Raw genomic sequence first — 20,173 nt, forward strand, 5'->3', positions numbered from 1 at the left:
CAACCAACCAATACACACTGCATCCCCTTACCAAAACTCCCAGCCAATTCTGAATGGGCAAAAAAAAAAAACACTAGATCCATCATCACCTGTTTCATTTCAAATGACCTGCGCCCCTACAATGTATTTGACAATGAAGGCTTGAGATTTATGAGCCAGACAATTGAGCCAAAGTACGACATACCATCGTGTAGGTTTTTTTTTTACTGAGAAAGGTTAGGTTTGCCTTTGTGTGAGTTCACATTATTGCAATCAATTGGTATAACTTTTTCAAATATAAAAACTACGTAATCTTATACACACTTTAGTCTGCTCTCATGCCATAATTTGCCACACCGCCTTTCTTAGTGCACAGCAGACTGGAGTAGATCCTGAAATTAGCACCCCTATGTACCAAATCTAAAATTGATTTTGAATCGGGAATCCTTTTGAATCGAAAATCCATTTTGAATCAAATCGTGACCCCAAGAATCGAAATCGAATCAAATCGTGATATTCCGAAAGATTCCCACCCCTAATATATATTAGAGCTATATATTAGGACACAGGGATCTGCAGTTCGAATCCCCGTGTTACCTCTGGTTTGGTCGGGCGTTTCTACAGACACAGTTGGCCGTGTCTGCGGGTGGGAAGCCAGATGTGGGTATGTGTCCTGGTCACTGCACTAGCGCCTCCTCTGGTCGCTCGGGGCACCTATTCAGGGGGGAGGGGGAACTGGGGGGAATAGCATGATCCTCCCACGTGCTACATCCTCCTGGTGAAACTCCTCACTGTCAGGTGAAAAGAAGTGGCTGGTGACTTCACATGTATCAGAGGAGGTGTGTGGTAGTCAGTCTGCAGCCCTCCCTGGATTGGCAGAGGGGGTGGAGCAGCGACCGGGACGGTTCGGAAGAGTGGGGTAATTGACCAGGTACAATTGGGGAGAAAAAAAAAGGGGGGGTACCAAAAAAAGTTGAACTCCATGGCTGAGCCGAGGTGTCGTGGCTGGGTCAGAGGTCAGACGGGGGTCATGGGGGTGAGGTCAGCACTCCAGACAGAAGAGACTAACAGCTGGGAGAAGCAGACAGGTTTGTTTATCTGGTCACCTGCTCCCCACAATGACATCTGTCCTCCACTTCAAATCAATAGTGTTCAGACTCCGTGTTAACCTCAGTGAACCGAGCGTTTTCAGATCAATTATTTGTGTGACTCCAAATGATTATGTGGGCCATCACAGGCTCAGCTACCAAAACTGACCCTTCGCTATGATACAAAAATAGGTGTGTAATTCATCTCTGAATGGCTGAATCCATTAAGATCCTCAAGAACAAACTTTAAAAAAGTATTTTTTGTTTTTTTTGTTTTAATCTTTGTTTTTGTTTTTTTGCACGGCCAACTGAAATAGCCAGATCCCCAAGAATGTTGTATGCAAATAGGGATAAAAAAAAAGAGTACATCATACAGGTTTAATTATCCGTTTTGTCTGTCTCACACAGGCCCATTACAATTCAGAACACATTTAGCTCTGAATAAGTTGACTTCTCATTCAGCAGACCCCCCCCCCCCCCGCTCGCCTCATGGTTAAGACTTTCACTTATTTGCCTTCTTTTCCCTTTCTTCCCAACAGTCTCTACCAGTCTCTTTATGAAGAGTATAGCAACCGACAGCTTCACTTGGACAGGAAAAGAACCAGCCATAGGAACACCGCAGGCCCTCCACACACACACACACACACACACACAACAGGGGGGATATAAGCCTCCGAGGATATGGTGATAACTGGCTGATGGATTTTTTTCTGCTTGTTTTCTCTCTATGCAGCGGAAGGACAGACCTCGTGTCACCTCTCATATTTAATAAAGGATGGCGAGTTTATAAGTGTTGGTTTAATTTCTGTGACATGAACCCAGTGGACCCCACAATTTAGGCTAAAAATAGGAAGTCTGAACCAGTGTTGACAGAGATCAACTTGTGGAGAGCTGCAGTTGCCTTGAGATTCCTCTAGGGGGACACAATTCAACTTAGCACGTGTGGCTTCCTTCTCCGGTTTTTTGGGTGGTATTTGATAAAAAAAAAAACAGTTCTGCTGGTCTGTGTGTTGAACAACATATTTTCATGATTTAGAGACATATTTATCTATTCTTTTTTTTTAATTCAAGTTTTTATTGAGTTTCTACATTTATCTGTTCTTGTCACCCCTGCGGCGTTGGCTGCTTTAAGTCGTAGGCAGGACTCATCAGGTCTTAACACTAGCCAGGACTAGTTCACGCCATTCTGCGTTTTTAGAACTGCATGCACTTTTAAACCAGAAGGAAGAATGAGAGCAGCGTCAAGGCAGATGGAAAGGGAATGTTTTTAAAAAAGCACCGTGTCTGGCTTTTTCTGTTGTTTTTGTTTGGTTTTTTTTTAAGTTTTTAGGAGCGCGTATGTAAATCAACTGCTTTTCTGTGAGCTGACCGGTTTGTGCTCAGTAAACAGTTGACATCGTACAAACAAACCTAGGCGAATATGGATATGGATGTTGTAATCCCCATGATCGTGTGTCAACACCGACTTCGTCTGTGTTGTGGCAGTTTATGTTCAGGGTTTGAGAGTTGTATAAAGTCGTTTTTGTTGACAGCACCACTAACAGCAGCAAGTGAAGTGCTGATGAAGAATCTACTTTTTCAGGCGTCCGGGTGGCGTAGTGCTCTATTCCGTTGCCTACCAACATGGGGATCACTGGGGTTCGAATCCCCGTGTTACCTCCAGCTTGGTTGGGCATCCCTACAGTCACAATCGGCCATGTCTGCAGGTGGGAAGCCCGATGTGGGTATGTGTCCTGGTCGCTGCACTAGCTCCTCCTCTGGTCGGTCAGGGCACCTGTTCGGGGGGAACTGGGGGGGAGAACAGCGTGATCCTCCCACGCGCTACGTCCCCCTGGCGAAACGCCTCACTGTCAGGGGAAAAGAAGCAGCTGGTTGACTCCACATGTATCGGAGGAGAAATGTGGTAGTCTGCAGCCCTCCCCGGATCAGCAGAGGGGGTGGAGCAGCGACCGGAACGGCTCTGAAGAGTGGGATAATTGGCTGGATACAATTGGGGAGAAAAAATCCACAAAAAAAAAGAAAAGAAAAGGAAAAAGAATCTACTTTTTCATATCATTAGCCCAACTAAAAGGTTGACCAACAAAAAAAAAGGGGGGTGGGGGATAATGTGAAAACAGCCTTTGGATCTGAGCTTTGGAGTTGTACCTCTCCCAATATAACCTGTCCTGTAAAACTTTAACAGACTGGAAACGGTTATGTATATAATGGTGTGCTGACACACATACGCGCCCCGCGTCTTTTTATGAGAAAATAGTCTCCTGCAGCAAATGAGCAGATTCCAAATGAAAAGAGCGCATGTTCAGAGGTTTCTCTGTGCTGTCCTTTCATCTTCTGCTATACTTCACGAAATCCTGTGGCCTTAATGAGGGTTCGGCAAGACTCCAGAGGCTAAACACCAACTAATCCACTCCACTCCAATTCTCTCTAATAGAATACAAAAGAATCTAGACTGTGATAACATTTAGGCAGGATACGCACACAATACAGGATTAACAAAGGACAATTAGATTTATCTAAAGTGACACAGCGCGATACTAATTTAGGGTGACTGGGGTTGGCGTCCCACTCAGTGGCGTCTGTGAATCAGGTGGGAAGCAAGATCAGTTGCAGCCTTGAAGTTGTGCCAAAGAGCATGAATTTTGCATCAACTAATGAATCACGACAGAGGAAGTAAGGTCATCTTCATCAGCATATGTGTGCAAAAATCAAGGATGCAAGGCAATCCCAAATGAGTTCAGTGAACCAAGGATTTATTGCTTAAGCATCATAGGAACAGACGGAGTCAAGACAAAAACAAGAAAGTCTTCCTGCTGTTATGTTACGGCATGAGGACAACAATTTTAATTTATTCCCATTTTAATGTTATTTTTATTTGTTATTTTTATCTGTTTTAATTGCTTTTTGTGTGTGTAATTTGTTAAAATTATTATTTAATTTTCTCAAGTAGGAGTTATGAGGGCGGGCACTCCATCTTTGTTAGACTGGTGGACAGAACAAGGACCAGGCCTTACCACTTCGTCTGGTGAGTCATGTGACCCAAGTCCCATTTTTGAAAAGAAAAGAAAAAAAGAATAATTTCCTTTTATGAATTACAAATCCGTTTCATTGTGAAGGTGTGTGTTAATATTTAAATGTCTGGCACTTCCCGCAGGCTTGTTTGTGCATTTCCATACGTGTCTTGTCAAATCAGACACACCTCTTCACTGGCATTTAACAAAATAATTGGCAGTGTTATCCCAAGAATATGAGTACTATGTTTATAGTCAAGTCTTTTCCTCAGAGCATGCAAGTCCATAAACTGAAAACGTTAAAAGCACAGAAAATCAAGTTAAAGACGCACTATGCTGAATAATTTCAAATTGTTGAAGCTACTTTTTATTCTTCAGCTGCGCAAATGCTTTTTGGAAAGTCTGACTTGACTCAACTGTGTGAATTTAGATCTGGATGCATGTGCTACTAAAGTAATGGCACTTGCACCACCCTGTTGGTGTGTCTGTTAACGTGTGACTGTCTCCATCTTTGTGTGTGCACATCAAATACCTCTGCCGATCTCAACGAAGCCGATGATGATGATGAGTCCGAGCGCCAGCAGTTTGGCTGCAGCGAAGAAGTCCTGGACCCTGGTAGCTGCCTTCACACTGTAGCAGTTAACAAAGGTCAACAGCACTGGAGAAGGAGAGACAGCGACAGAGACGGAGCAAGACAGAGACAGATAGAGAGACAGACAGACAGAGACAGACCGAGCAAGACAAAGACAGATAGAGAGAGAGAATGAGACAAAGACAGATAGAGAGAGAGAATGAGACAAAGACAGATAGAGAGACAGAAAGACAGTGAGAGAGAGAGGGAGAAACAGACAGACAGAGTGAGAGAGACAGACAAGAGAGAGAAACAGAGAGCGAGACAGACAGAGAGAAACAGAGAGACAGAGAGAAACAAACAGACAGATAGAGAGACAGAGAGAGAGACAGAGAGAAACAAACAGACAGATAGAGAGACAGACAGACAGATAGAGAGACAGAGTGAGAGACAGACAGACAGAGAGAAACAGAGAGACACAGACAGACAGAGAGAGACAGACAAGAGAGAGAAACAGAGGGCCACAGACAGACAGAGAGACACAGACAGATAGAGTACAATTGTTAGTGTTGAGCAGCGACTCTCAGAGGGCAATTTACATAACAAGCGTCTTCATGCATGCTCAATAATCCAGGCAAGGAAATCGCAGGAGTTGAATCAGTTCCCCGGTCCTCTGTGAATACAGTACACCTGCCCATTCTAACTCTAGTTAATGGTCACGGAAATGTGCATATGAAACGGAACGTTCAGTCGTGTAGTCTGTATTGTTTATAAGGGCGGGGATGCCTGCCACCAGCCAAGACTGAAGGGGTCACCTAGACGAGTGATGAAACGTTTCTCTCAATAAACGCTGTGTCCAGATGAACTCAATCACCTTTCTGTGATTACACAACAAGCCTGTCCCTCTAGTTTTACAACAACCATGGTGCACAGGCCTCCTCACACTGGTTCAGGTGAATGTTATACCATGTTTAAGGATGCCAATATTCTCAGTTATCCTAACAGACCGACTCGGGACCTCAGACAACACGACCTTGCACTGGCCTTTATGTCCGTGTTGTGTAAAGATTAGGGAAATAACTTCTTCTGCTGCGCAGGCCTTCAGTCAGGTCCCGTCAGCGCCTTTATCAAACCTTTGGGACAGTTACATGCAAAGCCATATTGCCAATTGTACATCCAAAAATTTCCTTTTGACTTGAGTGCAAGTTTATTGTATCGTAATTCTAATATTTACATCCTAACAGTGATTTAATGAACAATATTGTCCTGGGCCCCTTTTGGTTTTGTGTTCCTGGTTGTGTGTGTGTGTGTGTGTGTGTGTGTGTGTGTGTGTGTGTGTGTGTGTGTGTGTGTGTGTATGTGTGTGTGTACTGGTTTACAGCAGAGAGGTTGCACTTGGCACACTGTGAGTGGAGGAGAGTTCACAGAAACGGTAAACAGATTCATGAGGGAATAAAATTGTTCCCAGCCTCGCTCCTTCCCTCCTACACACACACACATACAGTACGACCCCCCCCCCACCAACACCACCACCAGCATTAAACCACCACATGCAAAAACCATGGGCTGTCGAGCCAGCCCCGAACCCAAGTCCCCATTAAAAGTGATTAACTAAAGCAGCAGGTCTCTTCAAAGCTCCTAAATCAGGTTGGGGCCACAATAGAGACGAGAGACAGAGCACAATGAGACTCTGTCTCCGAAAGAGACACAGGGACACAGAGTACATTGGATGCCTACACTAGACTGGGCACACTGGCATGACAGCATGGGCAGGCTCACACATGCACGCACACACACACACACACACACGCACGCACACACACACACACACACAGGTTTATATCCAGACATACACAAGCCTATAAACATACATACACAAATACAGAGCAGCACTAATCAACGCTAATCAAACGTTCACAGAAGTGGGTCAACAGAACAATAACACTCAGCCAGCTCACTCATTCTTACACACACACACTCACATGCACACACATGCGCACACGAAGAAGAAGAAAGATGCACACATTTCTGTTCCCCATATAGTTTCACATTTAAATTGCTACCCCAATAAAAGCTGAAAAAGACTGACTCTGTTTGTGTGTGTGTGTGTGTGTGTGTGTGTGTGTGTGTGCGTGTGTGTGTGTGTGTGTGTGTTTTAGAGACTTGGCTCTCAGCCCCACAATGACCCTGACCACCCCACTGTCTAGTCCACAGCACCCCCATACACTATCAACACATGCGCACACACACACACAAACACACACAAACATACCATGCCTTTCTGTCCAAGGCCTTGTCATGTGGTCTGTCAGGATTTAGTTCTCAGTCAGTTGAAGGATTAGGGCCCAGCACTGAGCATGGCACCACAGACACACACGCCCCCACCTCCCCTATCCCCACCAAGACACACATTCATCATATCATAGACACACACACACACACAGTCATCAATACACAAATAGAACCATCAGCACACACAGTTACGATCACAAAAATTCAATAAAATGTTCCCCCGGCCGCAAAGAAAACATGGAGCCCAGCTAATTAACTCAAAAGAAAAGCAAACCCTGTTTACAATCCAAGGCTAACAAGATAGAGCGGCTAATAATCCAGAGTTAATCTCGTCACGCTAAACTCTTCACACGCGCGCGAACACACACACACACACACAACGCAGAATTTTGCTCATTTTTGTTAAGATACCGTCACTAATACCCAGTTGCCGTGGAAACTGGGTTAGAGGTGAAAGCTGCGCTGCTGCAAACGTCTTGAAGTTATCGTGTCGTTGTAAAAAGTTTGATCGTCTGCAGTGTTGCCCGCTGTACAGCGGTACGGGTGGGACGGGGCGGTGGAGCTGCTCCCGAATTCGGCGGAGCTCTGACGTAGCCCAACGCTTCAACCGCGGGGCTGGTTCCGAGTTCACGGAGCTACCGCTGAGCATTATAAACGGCCAGGTAAAGCACTCGCATAGTTCTGCGTTCAGGTTTACCTGTCGTGGACCTACAGACTTGGGAAACAAACCCAAAACAAATCTCGTTAACGGCCGGGATTTCACGCCTGCCTAAAACGGCCGTGGGCGGTCAAAATGACCGCCGGCTTTTTAAACTCTACATTCTGCCAAGATAAATACCCAATTGAGATATTAACGCATTGCATATATTAGCGTGTCGGTTAGGAAACGACTGACCACCAAATTAACATTTTAACAACTTTAATGCTATTTTTAAACAATTTAAACTTCAGAGAAACATGGTTGAACTTGAATAGCAAAATTGAAAAAGTGAAAATAATTACCCGAAAAACCAAACGGAAAACACGTATTGCTATTCTAACAAACTTAACAAGGCCTGTAAAACTTGAAATGTTAAAGAAAAAAAGAAAGAAAATAAATGTTGACCCGGTCCCAAACAACGACCGGAACTTAAAAACTACTAGCACGAGCGTTTTTAAAGAGGGGGGGAAATGATGGACAGGAAGTTGACAACACAAAACATAAGTCATTTTGACAAATAATGCTGCCTCTATTCCCCCCCCCCCTCCAGTCCAACACGTCACCGATAGTTTCAGTTGTGAGTCGTAACTACACGATGGGGCTCCTTGAGATGCTCGCGGGTCGTTCAGCAGACACGCAGGGGTGTTAACAGCGACGCCTGCACCGAGATTTAAATGAGGAGCCCGGGACTTTTAGGAGGTGTCGCTCAAAATGTACCTAAAAATTTTTTATTTTTTTTTATTTTTACAATACAGCCGCAGCTTACATGGCTGTGCAATCAAGAGTACGAAGGGAAATAAGTTGGTCAATTCATGCACATGACTATTTGGATGTAATAGAATAAAAAAAAAAGTTTGACTGAAAATATTGTGCTCAAGTCATATTTACCGTCTCTTCTGTTACTGGTATTTGCAGACAGCCCTATGGTGGATTAATGAAATATGTGGAGACGAGCTCTGGGTGTATAATAATAATAATAATAATGGCTTACATAGCTGCAAAGTCTCTTGCAAGAATTACACTACGGCTGACATGAGACCAACAAGGCTATCACGAAATCAGCATCTGTTTACATTTTTTGGATGGTTGGGTGGGGAATACAGGGGACGGCTAGGTATTTGCTTAGGGCAGCCTCAGCCCCCCCCCACCATCCCTAATGATTCTAATCTGTAACTGTATGTCTGTCTATAGGAGATAACGTGGGCTGCCATGTCATAACTAACGTGCGTGCAGCTGCTGCTACTACTACTTCCCTCATTTTAACGACCTCAACAATAACAGCAAACATAATAATAATAATAACAGCAAATGAATATAATTACATTATCCTAATTTCATCTGAGCACACACCACGTGGGTGGTGAGCATCCCTCCTCACGAGATGATGAAATAATGTAGCCGTCTTTCACTACACTTGCGTGCGCGTAAAGCACGAAGCGCGGCATTTTCCATGGCGCACGACAGCGAATTATGTCGCTTTTTAGTCAGGTTGTGTTGCGGTGTGACCGCTTAACTAGGGAAGACGTCCCCGAGATGAACGCAGGTAGGGTTAGGCGGCGTCCACCTGGGTGATCTGCACACAACACGGTCTCACATTGCATCAGCTCAGCACAGCACAGCGTGGCCAACTACTTACGGATGCACATACAGGCGACCAGCTTGGCCCCGGTCTCGGGTACCGGGCAGTCGGGGAATATGGGCTTGATGAGGTAGGTGGCGAAAACGTAGGCGACGATGTACTGCGAGGAGGGTCGGATGATAAGCAGTTCGATCCAGAGTTTCAGAAAGGCTGGTAGCGAGCCGTAGACCTCCAGGATGTACGCGTAGTCCCCACCTGACTTGCTGATGGTGGTTCCCAGCTCGGCGTAGCAGAGTGCGCCGACCGTGGAGAAGACGCCGCACACCGTCCACACCACCAGCGACAGACCCACCGAGCCGGCCTCCTTCACCACGCCGGTCGGGGTCACGAAGATGCCCGAGCCGATGATGGTGCCGACGATTATGGCCACGCCGTTGACCAGGGTGATAGTCCTTTTCAGGACTATCCCGTCCTCTCCTCCTCCGCCTCCCTCTCCGTCGTTCCTCGGCGGCGCCTTGTCCCCGCTTCCCCGCTGTCCGCCCCGGCTGGGGTCCCCGTTCTCTCCAGTGCCGCCGCCGCCACCCGGGGAGAGCATCCTCTCCGTGACCTGCTTGTCATCCTCTCTGTCCACCGACGAGTTGGAGTTTCTCTTCTTTAAACTCGACATTGGCGCTGCTCCTCTCCTCTCCTTGTCGGCGGGGGGACGGAGGCGCAGAAAGTCGTCCGTGTTGCGATGCCGCTCCGCCGCCTTTGTCCCTCTTCTGAACCCGGAGCCGCGGCGTGAAACACGAGGAGTGCGGAGGTGAGGCGCCCGGTAGTGAGTCAGAGAGGCGTGCTGTGTGGACCAGCCCACTCGGCCCTGTCGTCACTCTGTGTGTTCAATGGAAGAAGAGGGAAACTGAAAAAGGCTCGAGGCCCGGACGGTCCTCCCCTTGACAAAGCCACCCTCCTTTTCTTCACTCGCCGTTTCAACATCACACGGCCCATGTGATGCTTCCTGGCTGTTTTAAGACGTACTTATCACGGCCGCCGGGTCCAGCTCGCCCTCTACCGGTCAAGCGTGGTACTACTCGACCCGCGGAGGGGTGGGGTAGACCCAGTTGTAGGGAGTACACCTCGCCGTCTGGTTGTTGGTCCAGGCCGTGTGACCGACAGAGCGCCAAAGCAGTTCTTAGTGATCCAGGGTTGAGTGATGTTTTGGGTTTCTCTCCTCACCTCATGAACCTGGCTTCTACCCCCCCCCTCACTCACAAACTGACCTGTTCAGCTGTCGTAAAAAAATCTCTACAGAATATATCAAACTTCCCCTGCTGCCGGAAGCCCTGCCTGACGCAACCCTTCCCATCTAAGAAAGCACTGGCATGTGCATCCTCAGTGGCTGGGTTTTTTCCGCTCCAGCCGAAACATAAATTACACTGGATTTAGGTGGTTTATTTGGACAAAAAACAACATACATGTGTTGATTTACCTAGGATATTTAAGCAAGTAGTGTAGAAACGCGTTTTTAGGGTTGTGTTCAAGGTCAGGAACGTTGCATTCCAGCAGTTTTATACACACACACATACATATATATATATGTATGTGTATATATATATATATATATATATATATATAGCGTTTTTTTCCCAAAACCGTCAATGGTGTTGTGAGTGCTCGACTAATGAGGAGTGGGAAAAAGAAAAGAAAAAAATTATATATGTGTGTGTGTGTGTGTGTGTGTATGTGTGTGTGTATGTGTGTGTGATCTTGTTAAAGTATACAATTTGTTTTTAAGTAATGCTTTATGCATTCAGTGTACCATCGGGATAAAATGGACATGATCCCTGGTAAAATACCAGCTGTCACTGATAACATCTTGGACCACATTTTTCTCCGATGGGTAAAAAACTAACCGCAGGAATAAATAAAACTGTCCCATCACACTACCATTTTAAATCAAAAGAAATGAATAGAAAGTAAAGCCTTTTTTGTCTTTTCCTTTTATTAGGCGACACCGATAGGAAATGACAGAGAGGGGTGTGTGTGCATGCCACAAAGGTTGGCGGCTGGAATCAAACCGGTGACGGTTGCGACCACGTGGCCATGTGGTATGGGGCTGTAACCATTCAGCTATGGAGGGCCCCAAGTAAAGCCATGTTGTCTGTGTAAGTGTAACCTAAAATCTTGTTCAGTTCCACTCTGGAAAATCTGCCAAACTGGCATGACTGGTTTTTATGGCTGGAAATTACATAGTGCTAAAATCTGAAAATAGCATTGGTGTTGTACTGTCAGGAATGGGGTTATAGATCATCCTGTTTCATTTAAAGTCCTAGCCTATCCTATCCTATCCTATCCTATCCTATCCTATCCTATCCTATCCTATCCTATCCTATCCTATCCTATCCTATCCTATCCTATCCTTTTCCTCAAAACATTTTGGGGCCTTTTCCAATGGTGCCATACTTAGAAGCCATAAGTCTTATTGTTTATGAGTAAAGGCGAGGTTTGCTTTGCTGGAAAGGAAAGTTTTGTGGAAAAAAAAGCTGGTGGGACTCATCAATGGCCTGAGGGAAGAGGCATTTTGGTCTCTCAGCAGGTTTGTCCGGTTGTACCAGAAATCTTGAGTTAAATTCCATCAACTGCAAGTAGCCAGTAGAAGGAGTACAAGAAGGGGTTGCTGAGTTTGAGGAAATGTTGCATTGAGGTTGAAGGCAGCAGCAATCTGCTTTAAGAGCAACTGAAGAGAGTACTCTGGGAGGAGGCCAAGAAGGAGCTTCAGCAGCCCAAACGGCAGATGGCCAAAGCTTGGACAAAGAGCTGAACTGAGTTCCCGAGGAAGGCAGTCTGACACTGAAAATGTGCAGGGACTTCATGGAGACTAGCCAGAGGTGTGTTTAGAGATACTGGAATGAAAGGGTACACGTTCAGCGGAAAGCTACATTTGATGCATATTAACTCGGTACTAGCTTGCCAAGCTGTGTCTCCCAATAGAGGTTGTGCTGGGCAGGTGCTAACCGCAGCCTTTACTCTGCCTTTTTCCCCCACATGCCTAATTTCCATTTATGCCCTGTGGTAATGGTTAATATCCCCATGCACACATCTTACCAGAACCACAATGCTTCAAGCAATGCTCCAGTAAACCATACTTTGAGCGGCTCATGGTCTGCTTGCTCCTAGACTAGAGCATACCCCATTTTACCCATACCCTTCTCCAGTGGAGGAGAGATGCTGGGTGTATTGGGAGAAGAATGCTGAATATGGAGCTGCCAGGGGAGAGGAGAAGAGGAAGGTCAAAGAGGAGGTTTATGGATGTGGTGAGGGAGGACATGCAGGTGGCTGGTGTGACAGAGGAAGATGAAGAGGACAGGAAGAAATGGAAACAGATGATCCGCTAGTAGTAGTAGTAGTAGTAGTAGTAGTAGTCTCCAGTGCCAGAGGTGGCAGAACCAGGACCAGAAAGTAAAAGTCCAAACCGTGAATTCACTCCACCCATGTACAATATCAGCTAATTTCACTACCTAGTTTCCCCTACCTAGTTGGAGAGTGGCATTGGTTAGAATCAGCTGGTTTAGTACATGGGTGATACGTGGTTGTGACTTTTTTACTTTGTGGACCGGGTTTTGCCACCTCTGTCCAGTGGGACCCCTCCACTCAGGAGAAGGAGACTGCTGTAACAGTGACCTGTTCCACCTGCCCTACCTCCATCTATGCACACTCCTCGTTCATGTAGCTGGGCCGCACACAACACCTGCACTCCTGCTCAGATGGAGGAGCTCTCAGTGGCCCTTTCCCATTGCCTCGGAAACCAGGACCCTGTGTAGAGGGAGAAAAGAGGGGTTTATTGGGGGACAGCTAGGGGGGAGGGAAGTATTGGTCTGCCTATGAGAGGGACTATGGGGCTGTTATTAACCTGGCTGTCTACTCCTGTAGGCTGGTGTGGAAGAAATTAGGCCGGTGGCTCAGGTGAGGCCCATCATATCAAGATTGCCCTCTGCACATCTGGGTTTGATGACTTTACCAGAGGTGGAAGCAGGCACACAATCCAATCTTCCACCAGACAAAAGCAGGCTTTGGCCGTAACCGGCAGTATTCAAATGTTGCAGGATATGCCTCCACATCATCATCAGATGACATCCTTGACGTCTGCAGGGTGGTGAGTATGGTGTCATATGGCCTAAGCTGCCATTGGGATGTTAAAGGTGTTAAAGATGGTATGTCACATGCATGTCAGCGAATTGGTTAAGTTGACTCTGGCTCCCGTTCGGCCATCCACACCCTTTTCTTCCTAGACTCGCCACCACTGAGACGACTTCTGTTGTTCTGGGCAATGGTCTGTAGTTCTCGAGCACAGAGGCAATTTTGTAAGTGTAACACAACAGGCTGCCAAAACAAGCAGTCACTAATCTTATCACATCCTCTTCAGGACTGCACAACGGCCTCTGTGCCTGGTGTCCTTGACTGAATTCTGGCCAGTATTCTGCAAGCAGACGTAAGTCAGCAATCCTAACTGCCTGCTGCTACTCCCATGTTTCTGGAGTGCAGCCGACTTCCTAACCATACCACACTTCAGCGCACACACACACACACACGCACACATTAAATCTTGTTTTGCTATTTTGTCCCTCCCCCTTTTCTCCCCAATTGTACTTGGCCAATTACCCCACTCTTCCGAGCCGTCCCGGTCTCTGCTCCGCCCCCTCTGCTGAGCCGGGGGGGGGGGTCTGCAGACTACCACATGCCTCCTCCAATACATGTGGCGTCGCCAGCTGCTTCTTTTCACCTGACAGTAAGGAGTTTCACCAGGGGGATGTAGCGTGTGGGAGGATCACACTAGTCCCCCCATTCCCCCCTCCTCCCTGAACAGGAGCCCCCACCAACCAGAGGAGGCGCTACTGCAGTGACCAGGACACATACCCACATCCGGCTCCCCACCCGCAGACACACCAGTTCTATCTGTAGGAACGCCCGACCAAGTCGGAGGTAACACAGGGATTCTAACCCAAATAGCAAAATTGCTGTGGCCCGGACCTGTCCCACACCTGACACCTTCATCCGGCCCACATACCGTGTGGAATGATGGCACTTGGGTGGTCCGTTTGCCAGATCTGGGCCAGAACCAAGCCATAGCAATGCCACATGTGCCACATATTTGCCAAAGGTGGCCCATATTTGTTTTGTGATATTTGGGCCATATTCACCATTTACGACACAGGCCACTTCAGGGTCACATCCAGATTACTTGTTGCCGAGAGCATCACATCTTTGCCAAAAAAAGGCCCACATGTGATTTGGCACATTTGGGCCATATTTGCTATTATACTTGTGGGCCACTTCAGGCTCACATCCATTTTGTCAGGGCCAGAAGAAGGCCATCAGTGCCGCATCATTGCCTGAAGTGGCCCACATCTAGATGCTGTCTGGGAACCGATAAATGGTGTTTTATATTCAGATATTAGGCCTATTAAGAGTGGATCACTAGTTGAGCATTACGAGCTTGTGAATCAGCATCATAAGGAGTTGCCGATACTTAAAAGTGCAGGATTAATGTGTTTTCCCCCGTCTCCCCAGAGTGCTCATGTTATGTTATGTGGAGGAGTCTGGGAGAATGAGGATGGCTGTCGCAGCTTTTCCTCTTGTGTATATTTCTCAGCATCAGCTCATAGTGCATGAGTCATTTCACCATTAGACAAACGCGTCAGCTCTTTTATCCTCATGCCTTAATCCAAGGAAACGTTATCAACCGTCAAAGCCACTCTGAAACCCTGCGACCTCCCTGTATTCTTCAGCGTCTTTTCAGAACAAACGTAGAGGCTTTTATTTTACTTTTTTAAAGATGGAGATACCAGATGAGTTTCAAAATGTGCAAAATGTTCAGATTGGATGCAAACCAATCACTCATAGACTTTTAATGAATTTTTTTTTATTTATCTGACTCATGCTTACTGATGAAAATGAAACAAGAAGGAAACAGAATATATGCATGAGTATGTGACGTTCCGTGTTTTTAGGCAAACTTTGAAAATACAATTTGGACAACTTTTTTTTGTTTCTCGTCAAAATTATTTTCCATCCTGGAAAACTTCTCAAATCAATCCAGGCTTGCATTTATCCCACGATAACAACAAGTCTGTGCCACAAATGAAAGGCGACCAAATGTTCATTGTTGATTACCTAGTTTAAGCAAGATGATTTTCATACCATACAAATTACTGGAAACCCATGGCTGCCTCGGAGGTGTTCAAAACTCCTTCAACAAATCTAAAACACTACAGTAAGCTTTGGTAAATGGGCCAGAATAACGTAGCGTATATGCAATCAGTAGTAAACAGGCTGAAACATGCTGAGATTATACGACGACGATGATCATATGACAAGATTATAGAGTATAGATTATTGACTATTGCAAACTGTTCTCTTCTCTCGCCTCTTTTCTCTCTCTCCGAATGATGTCTTCTCCTTTCTCTTCTCCTGTGTGTGTGTTTGTGGATGACATTGTGATCTGTAGCGAGAGTAGGTAATACCAGAACGGTATTTTCAAATTCATCCACCTTTGAAAGTGTTTTCTATAAGATGTATTTTTGGTGGAGGAAACGGGCTTGTGTGGCTGGAAGGCCAAGACTGGGAGAAAAAAAAACAAAAAACAAAAAAAACCGATGTATTTTCAAATTTTATCCGTATTAGTGTGGACATGGCCACAGACGGACAGTGGGGGGTTCAATAAGAGCGAACCTTGTCTGGGTGACTGGAGTTAGCTCTATAATGTAGGACTCTGAAAGACCCCTTCCCCAACCAGACAGTCAAGACACATTCACCCTATACACACACACACAGACCCACAATACACAGACATAATTTCCTGTGAGAAGCTGAAATCAGGGTTCAACCACCAACTCCAGCCTGAAGGTGTGCTCTGATATTGTCTGTCCTCCATAAACTTTAGGAACGCAGGACCCCTCATCTCATGTTGAGCCAGAAATGATGGGACACAAATATACCTTAATCCTCACCGTGATACTCCGTTAATCGAACTTTGTCTGTCTGTCGTATTTTCTCTCTCACAGTCCTCCAAGGGACCCCTGGGAGAGATGGGAATAAAGTACAGGAACATCCTTGTCCACTTTGTTTTTCCTTCCAATTTTCAATGACTTGGGGAGGGGCCCGATATGGAAAGAGTAATATACTGTATGTAAGGAGCGACATTTATTAAACCACTCAGCCCGCCATTCTGGTTGTTGCTTTTATTTGCTCAGACCTTCATGTGTCTTCCATATCTTCTTTCCTGAGAATTGTTTCGTGTAATTCAACCGCAATGATCCAGAAAAAACAAATCAGAGCAAAAATGCCTCCCGTAAGCACCTCGAATAGAATATATCAGCTAATCCTGACGACATCAGGTGATGTGAGTTACTCTATAACAGTTACATCTATATCTTTCTGCATCTTCATCCATGCCCATATACATGGACCTTAGCTTGGTCGGCGAGTCCCACGGTCAGTCTGATCTGGCTGCAGCAGAGGGCGATAAAAATCAACAGCCGCGAATGGGGACAGAATACCATTTTAAAGGTACAATCCGCAATTGATGCACACAGTCAGTATGTTTACATGATGTTAGAAAAAGTGGATTTATTGTGTTAGTCCGACTAAAACTGGACTTTTAAATATATGTAAACGTGTTAGTCCGACTGAAGTCATACTAAATCGAATTTCTCAAAGTCAGACTAATGCGGCTGGGGATCGATTTACTCTGGCATGTGTTTCGGAACCCAGGAACTCATCTAGAAAGCATGCCACAGGCCCACGCCCCCGAAGAGACTAGAGAAAAAAAAGAAGAAATGAAGGGACTGGCCCAAAACCTCCTCCCCTCCATCCCCGCGTGCCATGCCAGCCCAAAGCTAATTGTAAGGCTGAGGTTGCTGTGAAGATAGCCAAGAACTTATGCAAGAAAGCTCTCCGTGAGGGCAATGATGCCTGGAAAGCAATACTGCCATGGCGTATCACACCAACAGAGGGTATGGACAGCAGTCCGGCCCAGGGCCTGATGTCGAGGCCTTTGAAGACCATGCTGCCTGTGGCCTACAGGCTACTGGCCCCATGAGTGGTGACCGGGGTACTGGACCAGCTGCGTCACGGAAGACAGGTCTCTAAAGTGATCTATGACAAATCAGCAAGGGACCTACCTGAACTCACGGTGGGCGAAGCAGTCCGGACGAAGCCGCTACCAGGAGACCGAACAGGCATTTAGAGACGCGGATTCTGTGTACAGAAGGCCACTCCACGGTCCTCCCTGGTAGAAGTGGAGGGATCATTGTACCACCAACATCAGCTGGTGGCAGGGCCTTTTCCTATCGGGCTCTGTTCTTGTGGAATAACCTGCCTGCTGCCATCAGACAATCAGTCTGTTGAGTCCTTTAAATCCAAACTTAAAACTCATCTTTTTGCCTTAGCCTACAATAAGTTGCCTTTAAGTTGAGTGCTTCACAATCTGTACTGCATGGCGGGTCGGTTTTCTGTCTCAATGAATTTACCAACCACTTGTAACCTGCACGACAGGGGAATGGGCCTATGCTTGCGCAGGGACAGTTTACAGTCTAATGTCTAAGTTCAGTGGAGATTGGTGTAGGTTTTTTTCTAGACCGGATTCTAGTACTCACCCCAAAGACAACACACACACTCGTGGGTATAGTTTACAATAAAAAAACCAATTTATTTCAACAGTTCAAAGTAAAGTTATTTCAATATCAATACTAAATTAGATGTGTTATATATATATATATTTTACTCTATTATACTTTTTAAAAGTTCTTCCTAATATTCTATTTATTGTCTATATCTATCTATATTCTATTTTATACCCTTCTAATATATTACTTATGCAGCCATATTCTACACTAACAAATTAAAGAAAATAATCCAAAATAAAGTATGAGTGCACTCAAAGAAAATAATAAAGAAAAGAAAAGGGGGAATGATTCAGTCTTCCAATCTGTGCAAGGTGCAATGTCCAGATCCTACCACAATCACAGGGGCAAGTTAATGTAGAGGCGATGATGATGAATCCAAATCCAGGGCGATGATGGGGGCAATCCAAAGGGGGTATCCAAGGGTTCCAAAAGGTTTAGCAAGGGGGGTTGTTCAGGGTACTAAAAAAACCAGTCAGGATTCCAGCAGCGTACAAAACACAAGAGAAAAGAGTCTTCCTTCTTCCTTCAACGGGAGATCATCTGTCTTTGGATAAAATCAAGACATCCTACGTAAATGGCTACGATTACATGGAACACAGAAAGCTGTTTACTTTTTAGCTTTGGCTAGCGGCTCACCAAGGAAGCTTCGTGGGAGGGATATTTTTTGTCGTAGTTCAAATGTCCTGTAGCTCAAATATCCGTAGTTCAAATATCAATAATTCAGGTATCCATAGTCAAAGTTGTCCGTATTTCTAAATATCCGTATTTCTCTTCTCTATTGTCGACGGTTGTTTGCATGGTTTAAACTCTGTAGCTCGTGTGCCTCCTAGAGGCTACTCGTGGAACTTACATACGTCACAGGGTACATGTAATCATGTGGGTTACACACTGTTCTGTCGACGAGTTTTATAGAGTATAGATTATGACTAATTGATGACTTAATTGATTATGACTAATGACTATTGCAAAGTGTTCTCTTCTCTCACATGTCTTTTCTCTCTCTCTGAATGTCTTCTCCTTTCTCTTTTTCTGTGTGTGAATGATGTCATGCGAGTCTCCTTTGTGTGCACGTGCAGTCGGTTTGCCTCCCAGGTCTCTGTGGTGATGGTGGTCGCCAGTTGGACGCTGCCTGGCATTCCCCTCATCACATTTTCTTTTTATAAATCCATATATACATTCTTTTTTTTTTTACATATGCTGGTCGCGTGGCTTGGTCCTGGACTGTTCCGCTGGCGTCTGGACACTGATTGGTATCCTGTGCATCATAATCTTCATAAATCTTATAAGTCCATTATAACTGTGTTATCCTCTTTCAATGTTTTATTGTGTAAATTGCGTAAACACAACATCCATTGCACGTTATCCATCTTGGGAGAGAGATCCCCCCTCTGTTGCTCTCCCTGAGCTTTCTTCCTATTTTTTCTCCCTGTTAAAGGTTTTTTTTTTTTTTTTTTAGGGAGTTGTTCCTTGTCCAGTGTGAGGGTCTAAAGACAGGATGTTGTATTACTGTTAAGCCCACTGAGGCAAATTTGTAATCTGTGATATTGGACTATACAAATAAAATTATGATTTTGATTTGAAATAGAGTTGACCTGCGGGTGGCAGAGCCAGCAGGTCAACTCTATTAGAAATGCCACCCCCATCAGATGTGAAGGCTGTGCAGCGGTTTGTTGGATTCATCACCTACCTGGCCAAATTCCTGCAACGGCTTTCGGAGGTGTGCGAGCCATTGAGAAGACTCATGGACAAGGACGCAGTCTGGCACTGGCCCCCAAAGCATGGTTAGCTGTGAAAGAGATAAAACAGCTGGTGACAACAATGCCTGTGTTGTGCTACTATGACATGGCAAAGGCCGTCACTATACAGAGTGATTCAAGCCAGCATGGCAAGGGCTGCTGCCTGATGCAGGAGGGTCGCCCTGTCGCATTCGCTTCGAGGGCCCTCACACCAGAGCAGAATTAGGCGCAAATCGAAAAGGAGTGCCTCAGCGTTGTGTTTGCATGCCAGCGTTTTCACCATTATCTGTATGGACGCGACAGCATTACAGCAGAGACCGATCACAAGCCCCTCATCAACATATTCAGCAAGCCCCTTCTGAGTGCCCCAAAGCGTCTGCAGAGCATGCTGCTGGCTCTGCAGAGCCACAACCTCAGAGTGGTGTATAAGCCGGGGCCAGAGATGCATGCGAGTGATACCCTCAGCAGGGCCACTGTGTCAAACACACATGCAGGGTCCATGCTCAACGAGCATGCTGTCTGTAATTTAGAGACAGAGCAGCTGGATGTGGAGCTCA

General features: G+C 45.8%; 1 protein-coding gene and 2 long non-coding RNA genes across 3 annotated transcripts in view; 2 read left to right on the forward strand and 1 right to left on the reverse strand.

Annotated features, from left to right (window-relative positions):
* The window catches only part of slc7a5 (solute carrier family 7 member 5), a 44,450-nt gene extending 34,162 nt beyond the window's left edge, over positions 1–10,288 (reverse strand). Inside the window, exons 1-2 of the mRNA XM_056281170.1 lie at positions 9,275–10,288; positions 4,608–4,733 (exon numbers count right to left, since the gene is read on the reverse strand). Of these exons, the coding sequence (XP_056137145.1) occupies positions 4,608–4,733; positions 9,275–9,884 (736 nt within the window). The 5' untranslated portion in view covers positions 9,885–10,288. The remainder of the gene's footprint in view (positions 1–4,607; positions 4,734–9,274) is intronic.
* On the forward strand, positions 9,291–13,177 carry LOC130113624 (uncharacterized). Its single transcript, XR_008810343.1, has 3 exons — positions 9,291–9,347; positions 11,205–11,361; positions 13,127–13,177. It is a non-coding gene; the product is annotated as an uncharacterized LOC130113624 (long non-coding RNA).
* A 69-nt stretch (positions 13,178–13,246) lies between these two features.
* Positions 13,247–16,392, forward strand: LOC130113630 (uncharacterized). Its single transcript, XR_008810344.1, has 3 exons — positions 13,247–13,349; positions 13,620–13,685; positions 16,258–16,392. It is a non-coding gene; the product is annotated as an uncharacterized LOC130113630 (long non-coding RNA).
* The last annotated feature ends 3,781 nt before the right edge of the window (positions 16,393–20,173 follow it).

This window comes from Lampris incognitus, chromosome 6 (genome assembly GCF_029633865.1).
Source record: "Lampris incognitus isolate fLamInc1 chromosome 6, fLamInc1.hap2, whole genome shotgun sequence".
Lineage (NCBI taxonomy): Eukaryota > Metazoa > Chordata > Actinopteri > Lampriformes > Lampridae > Lampris > Lampris incognitus.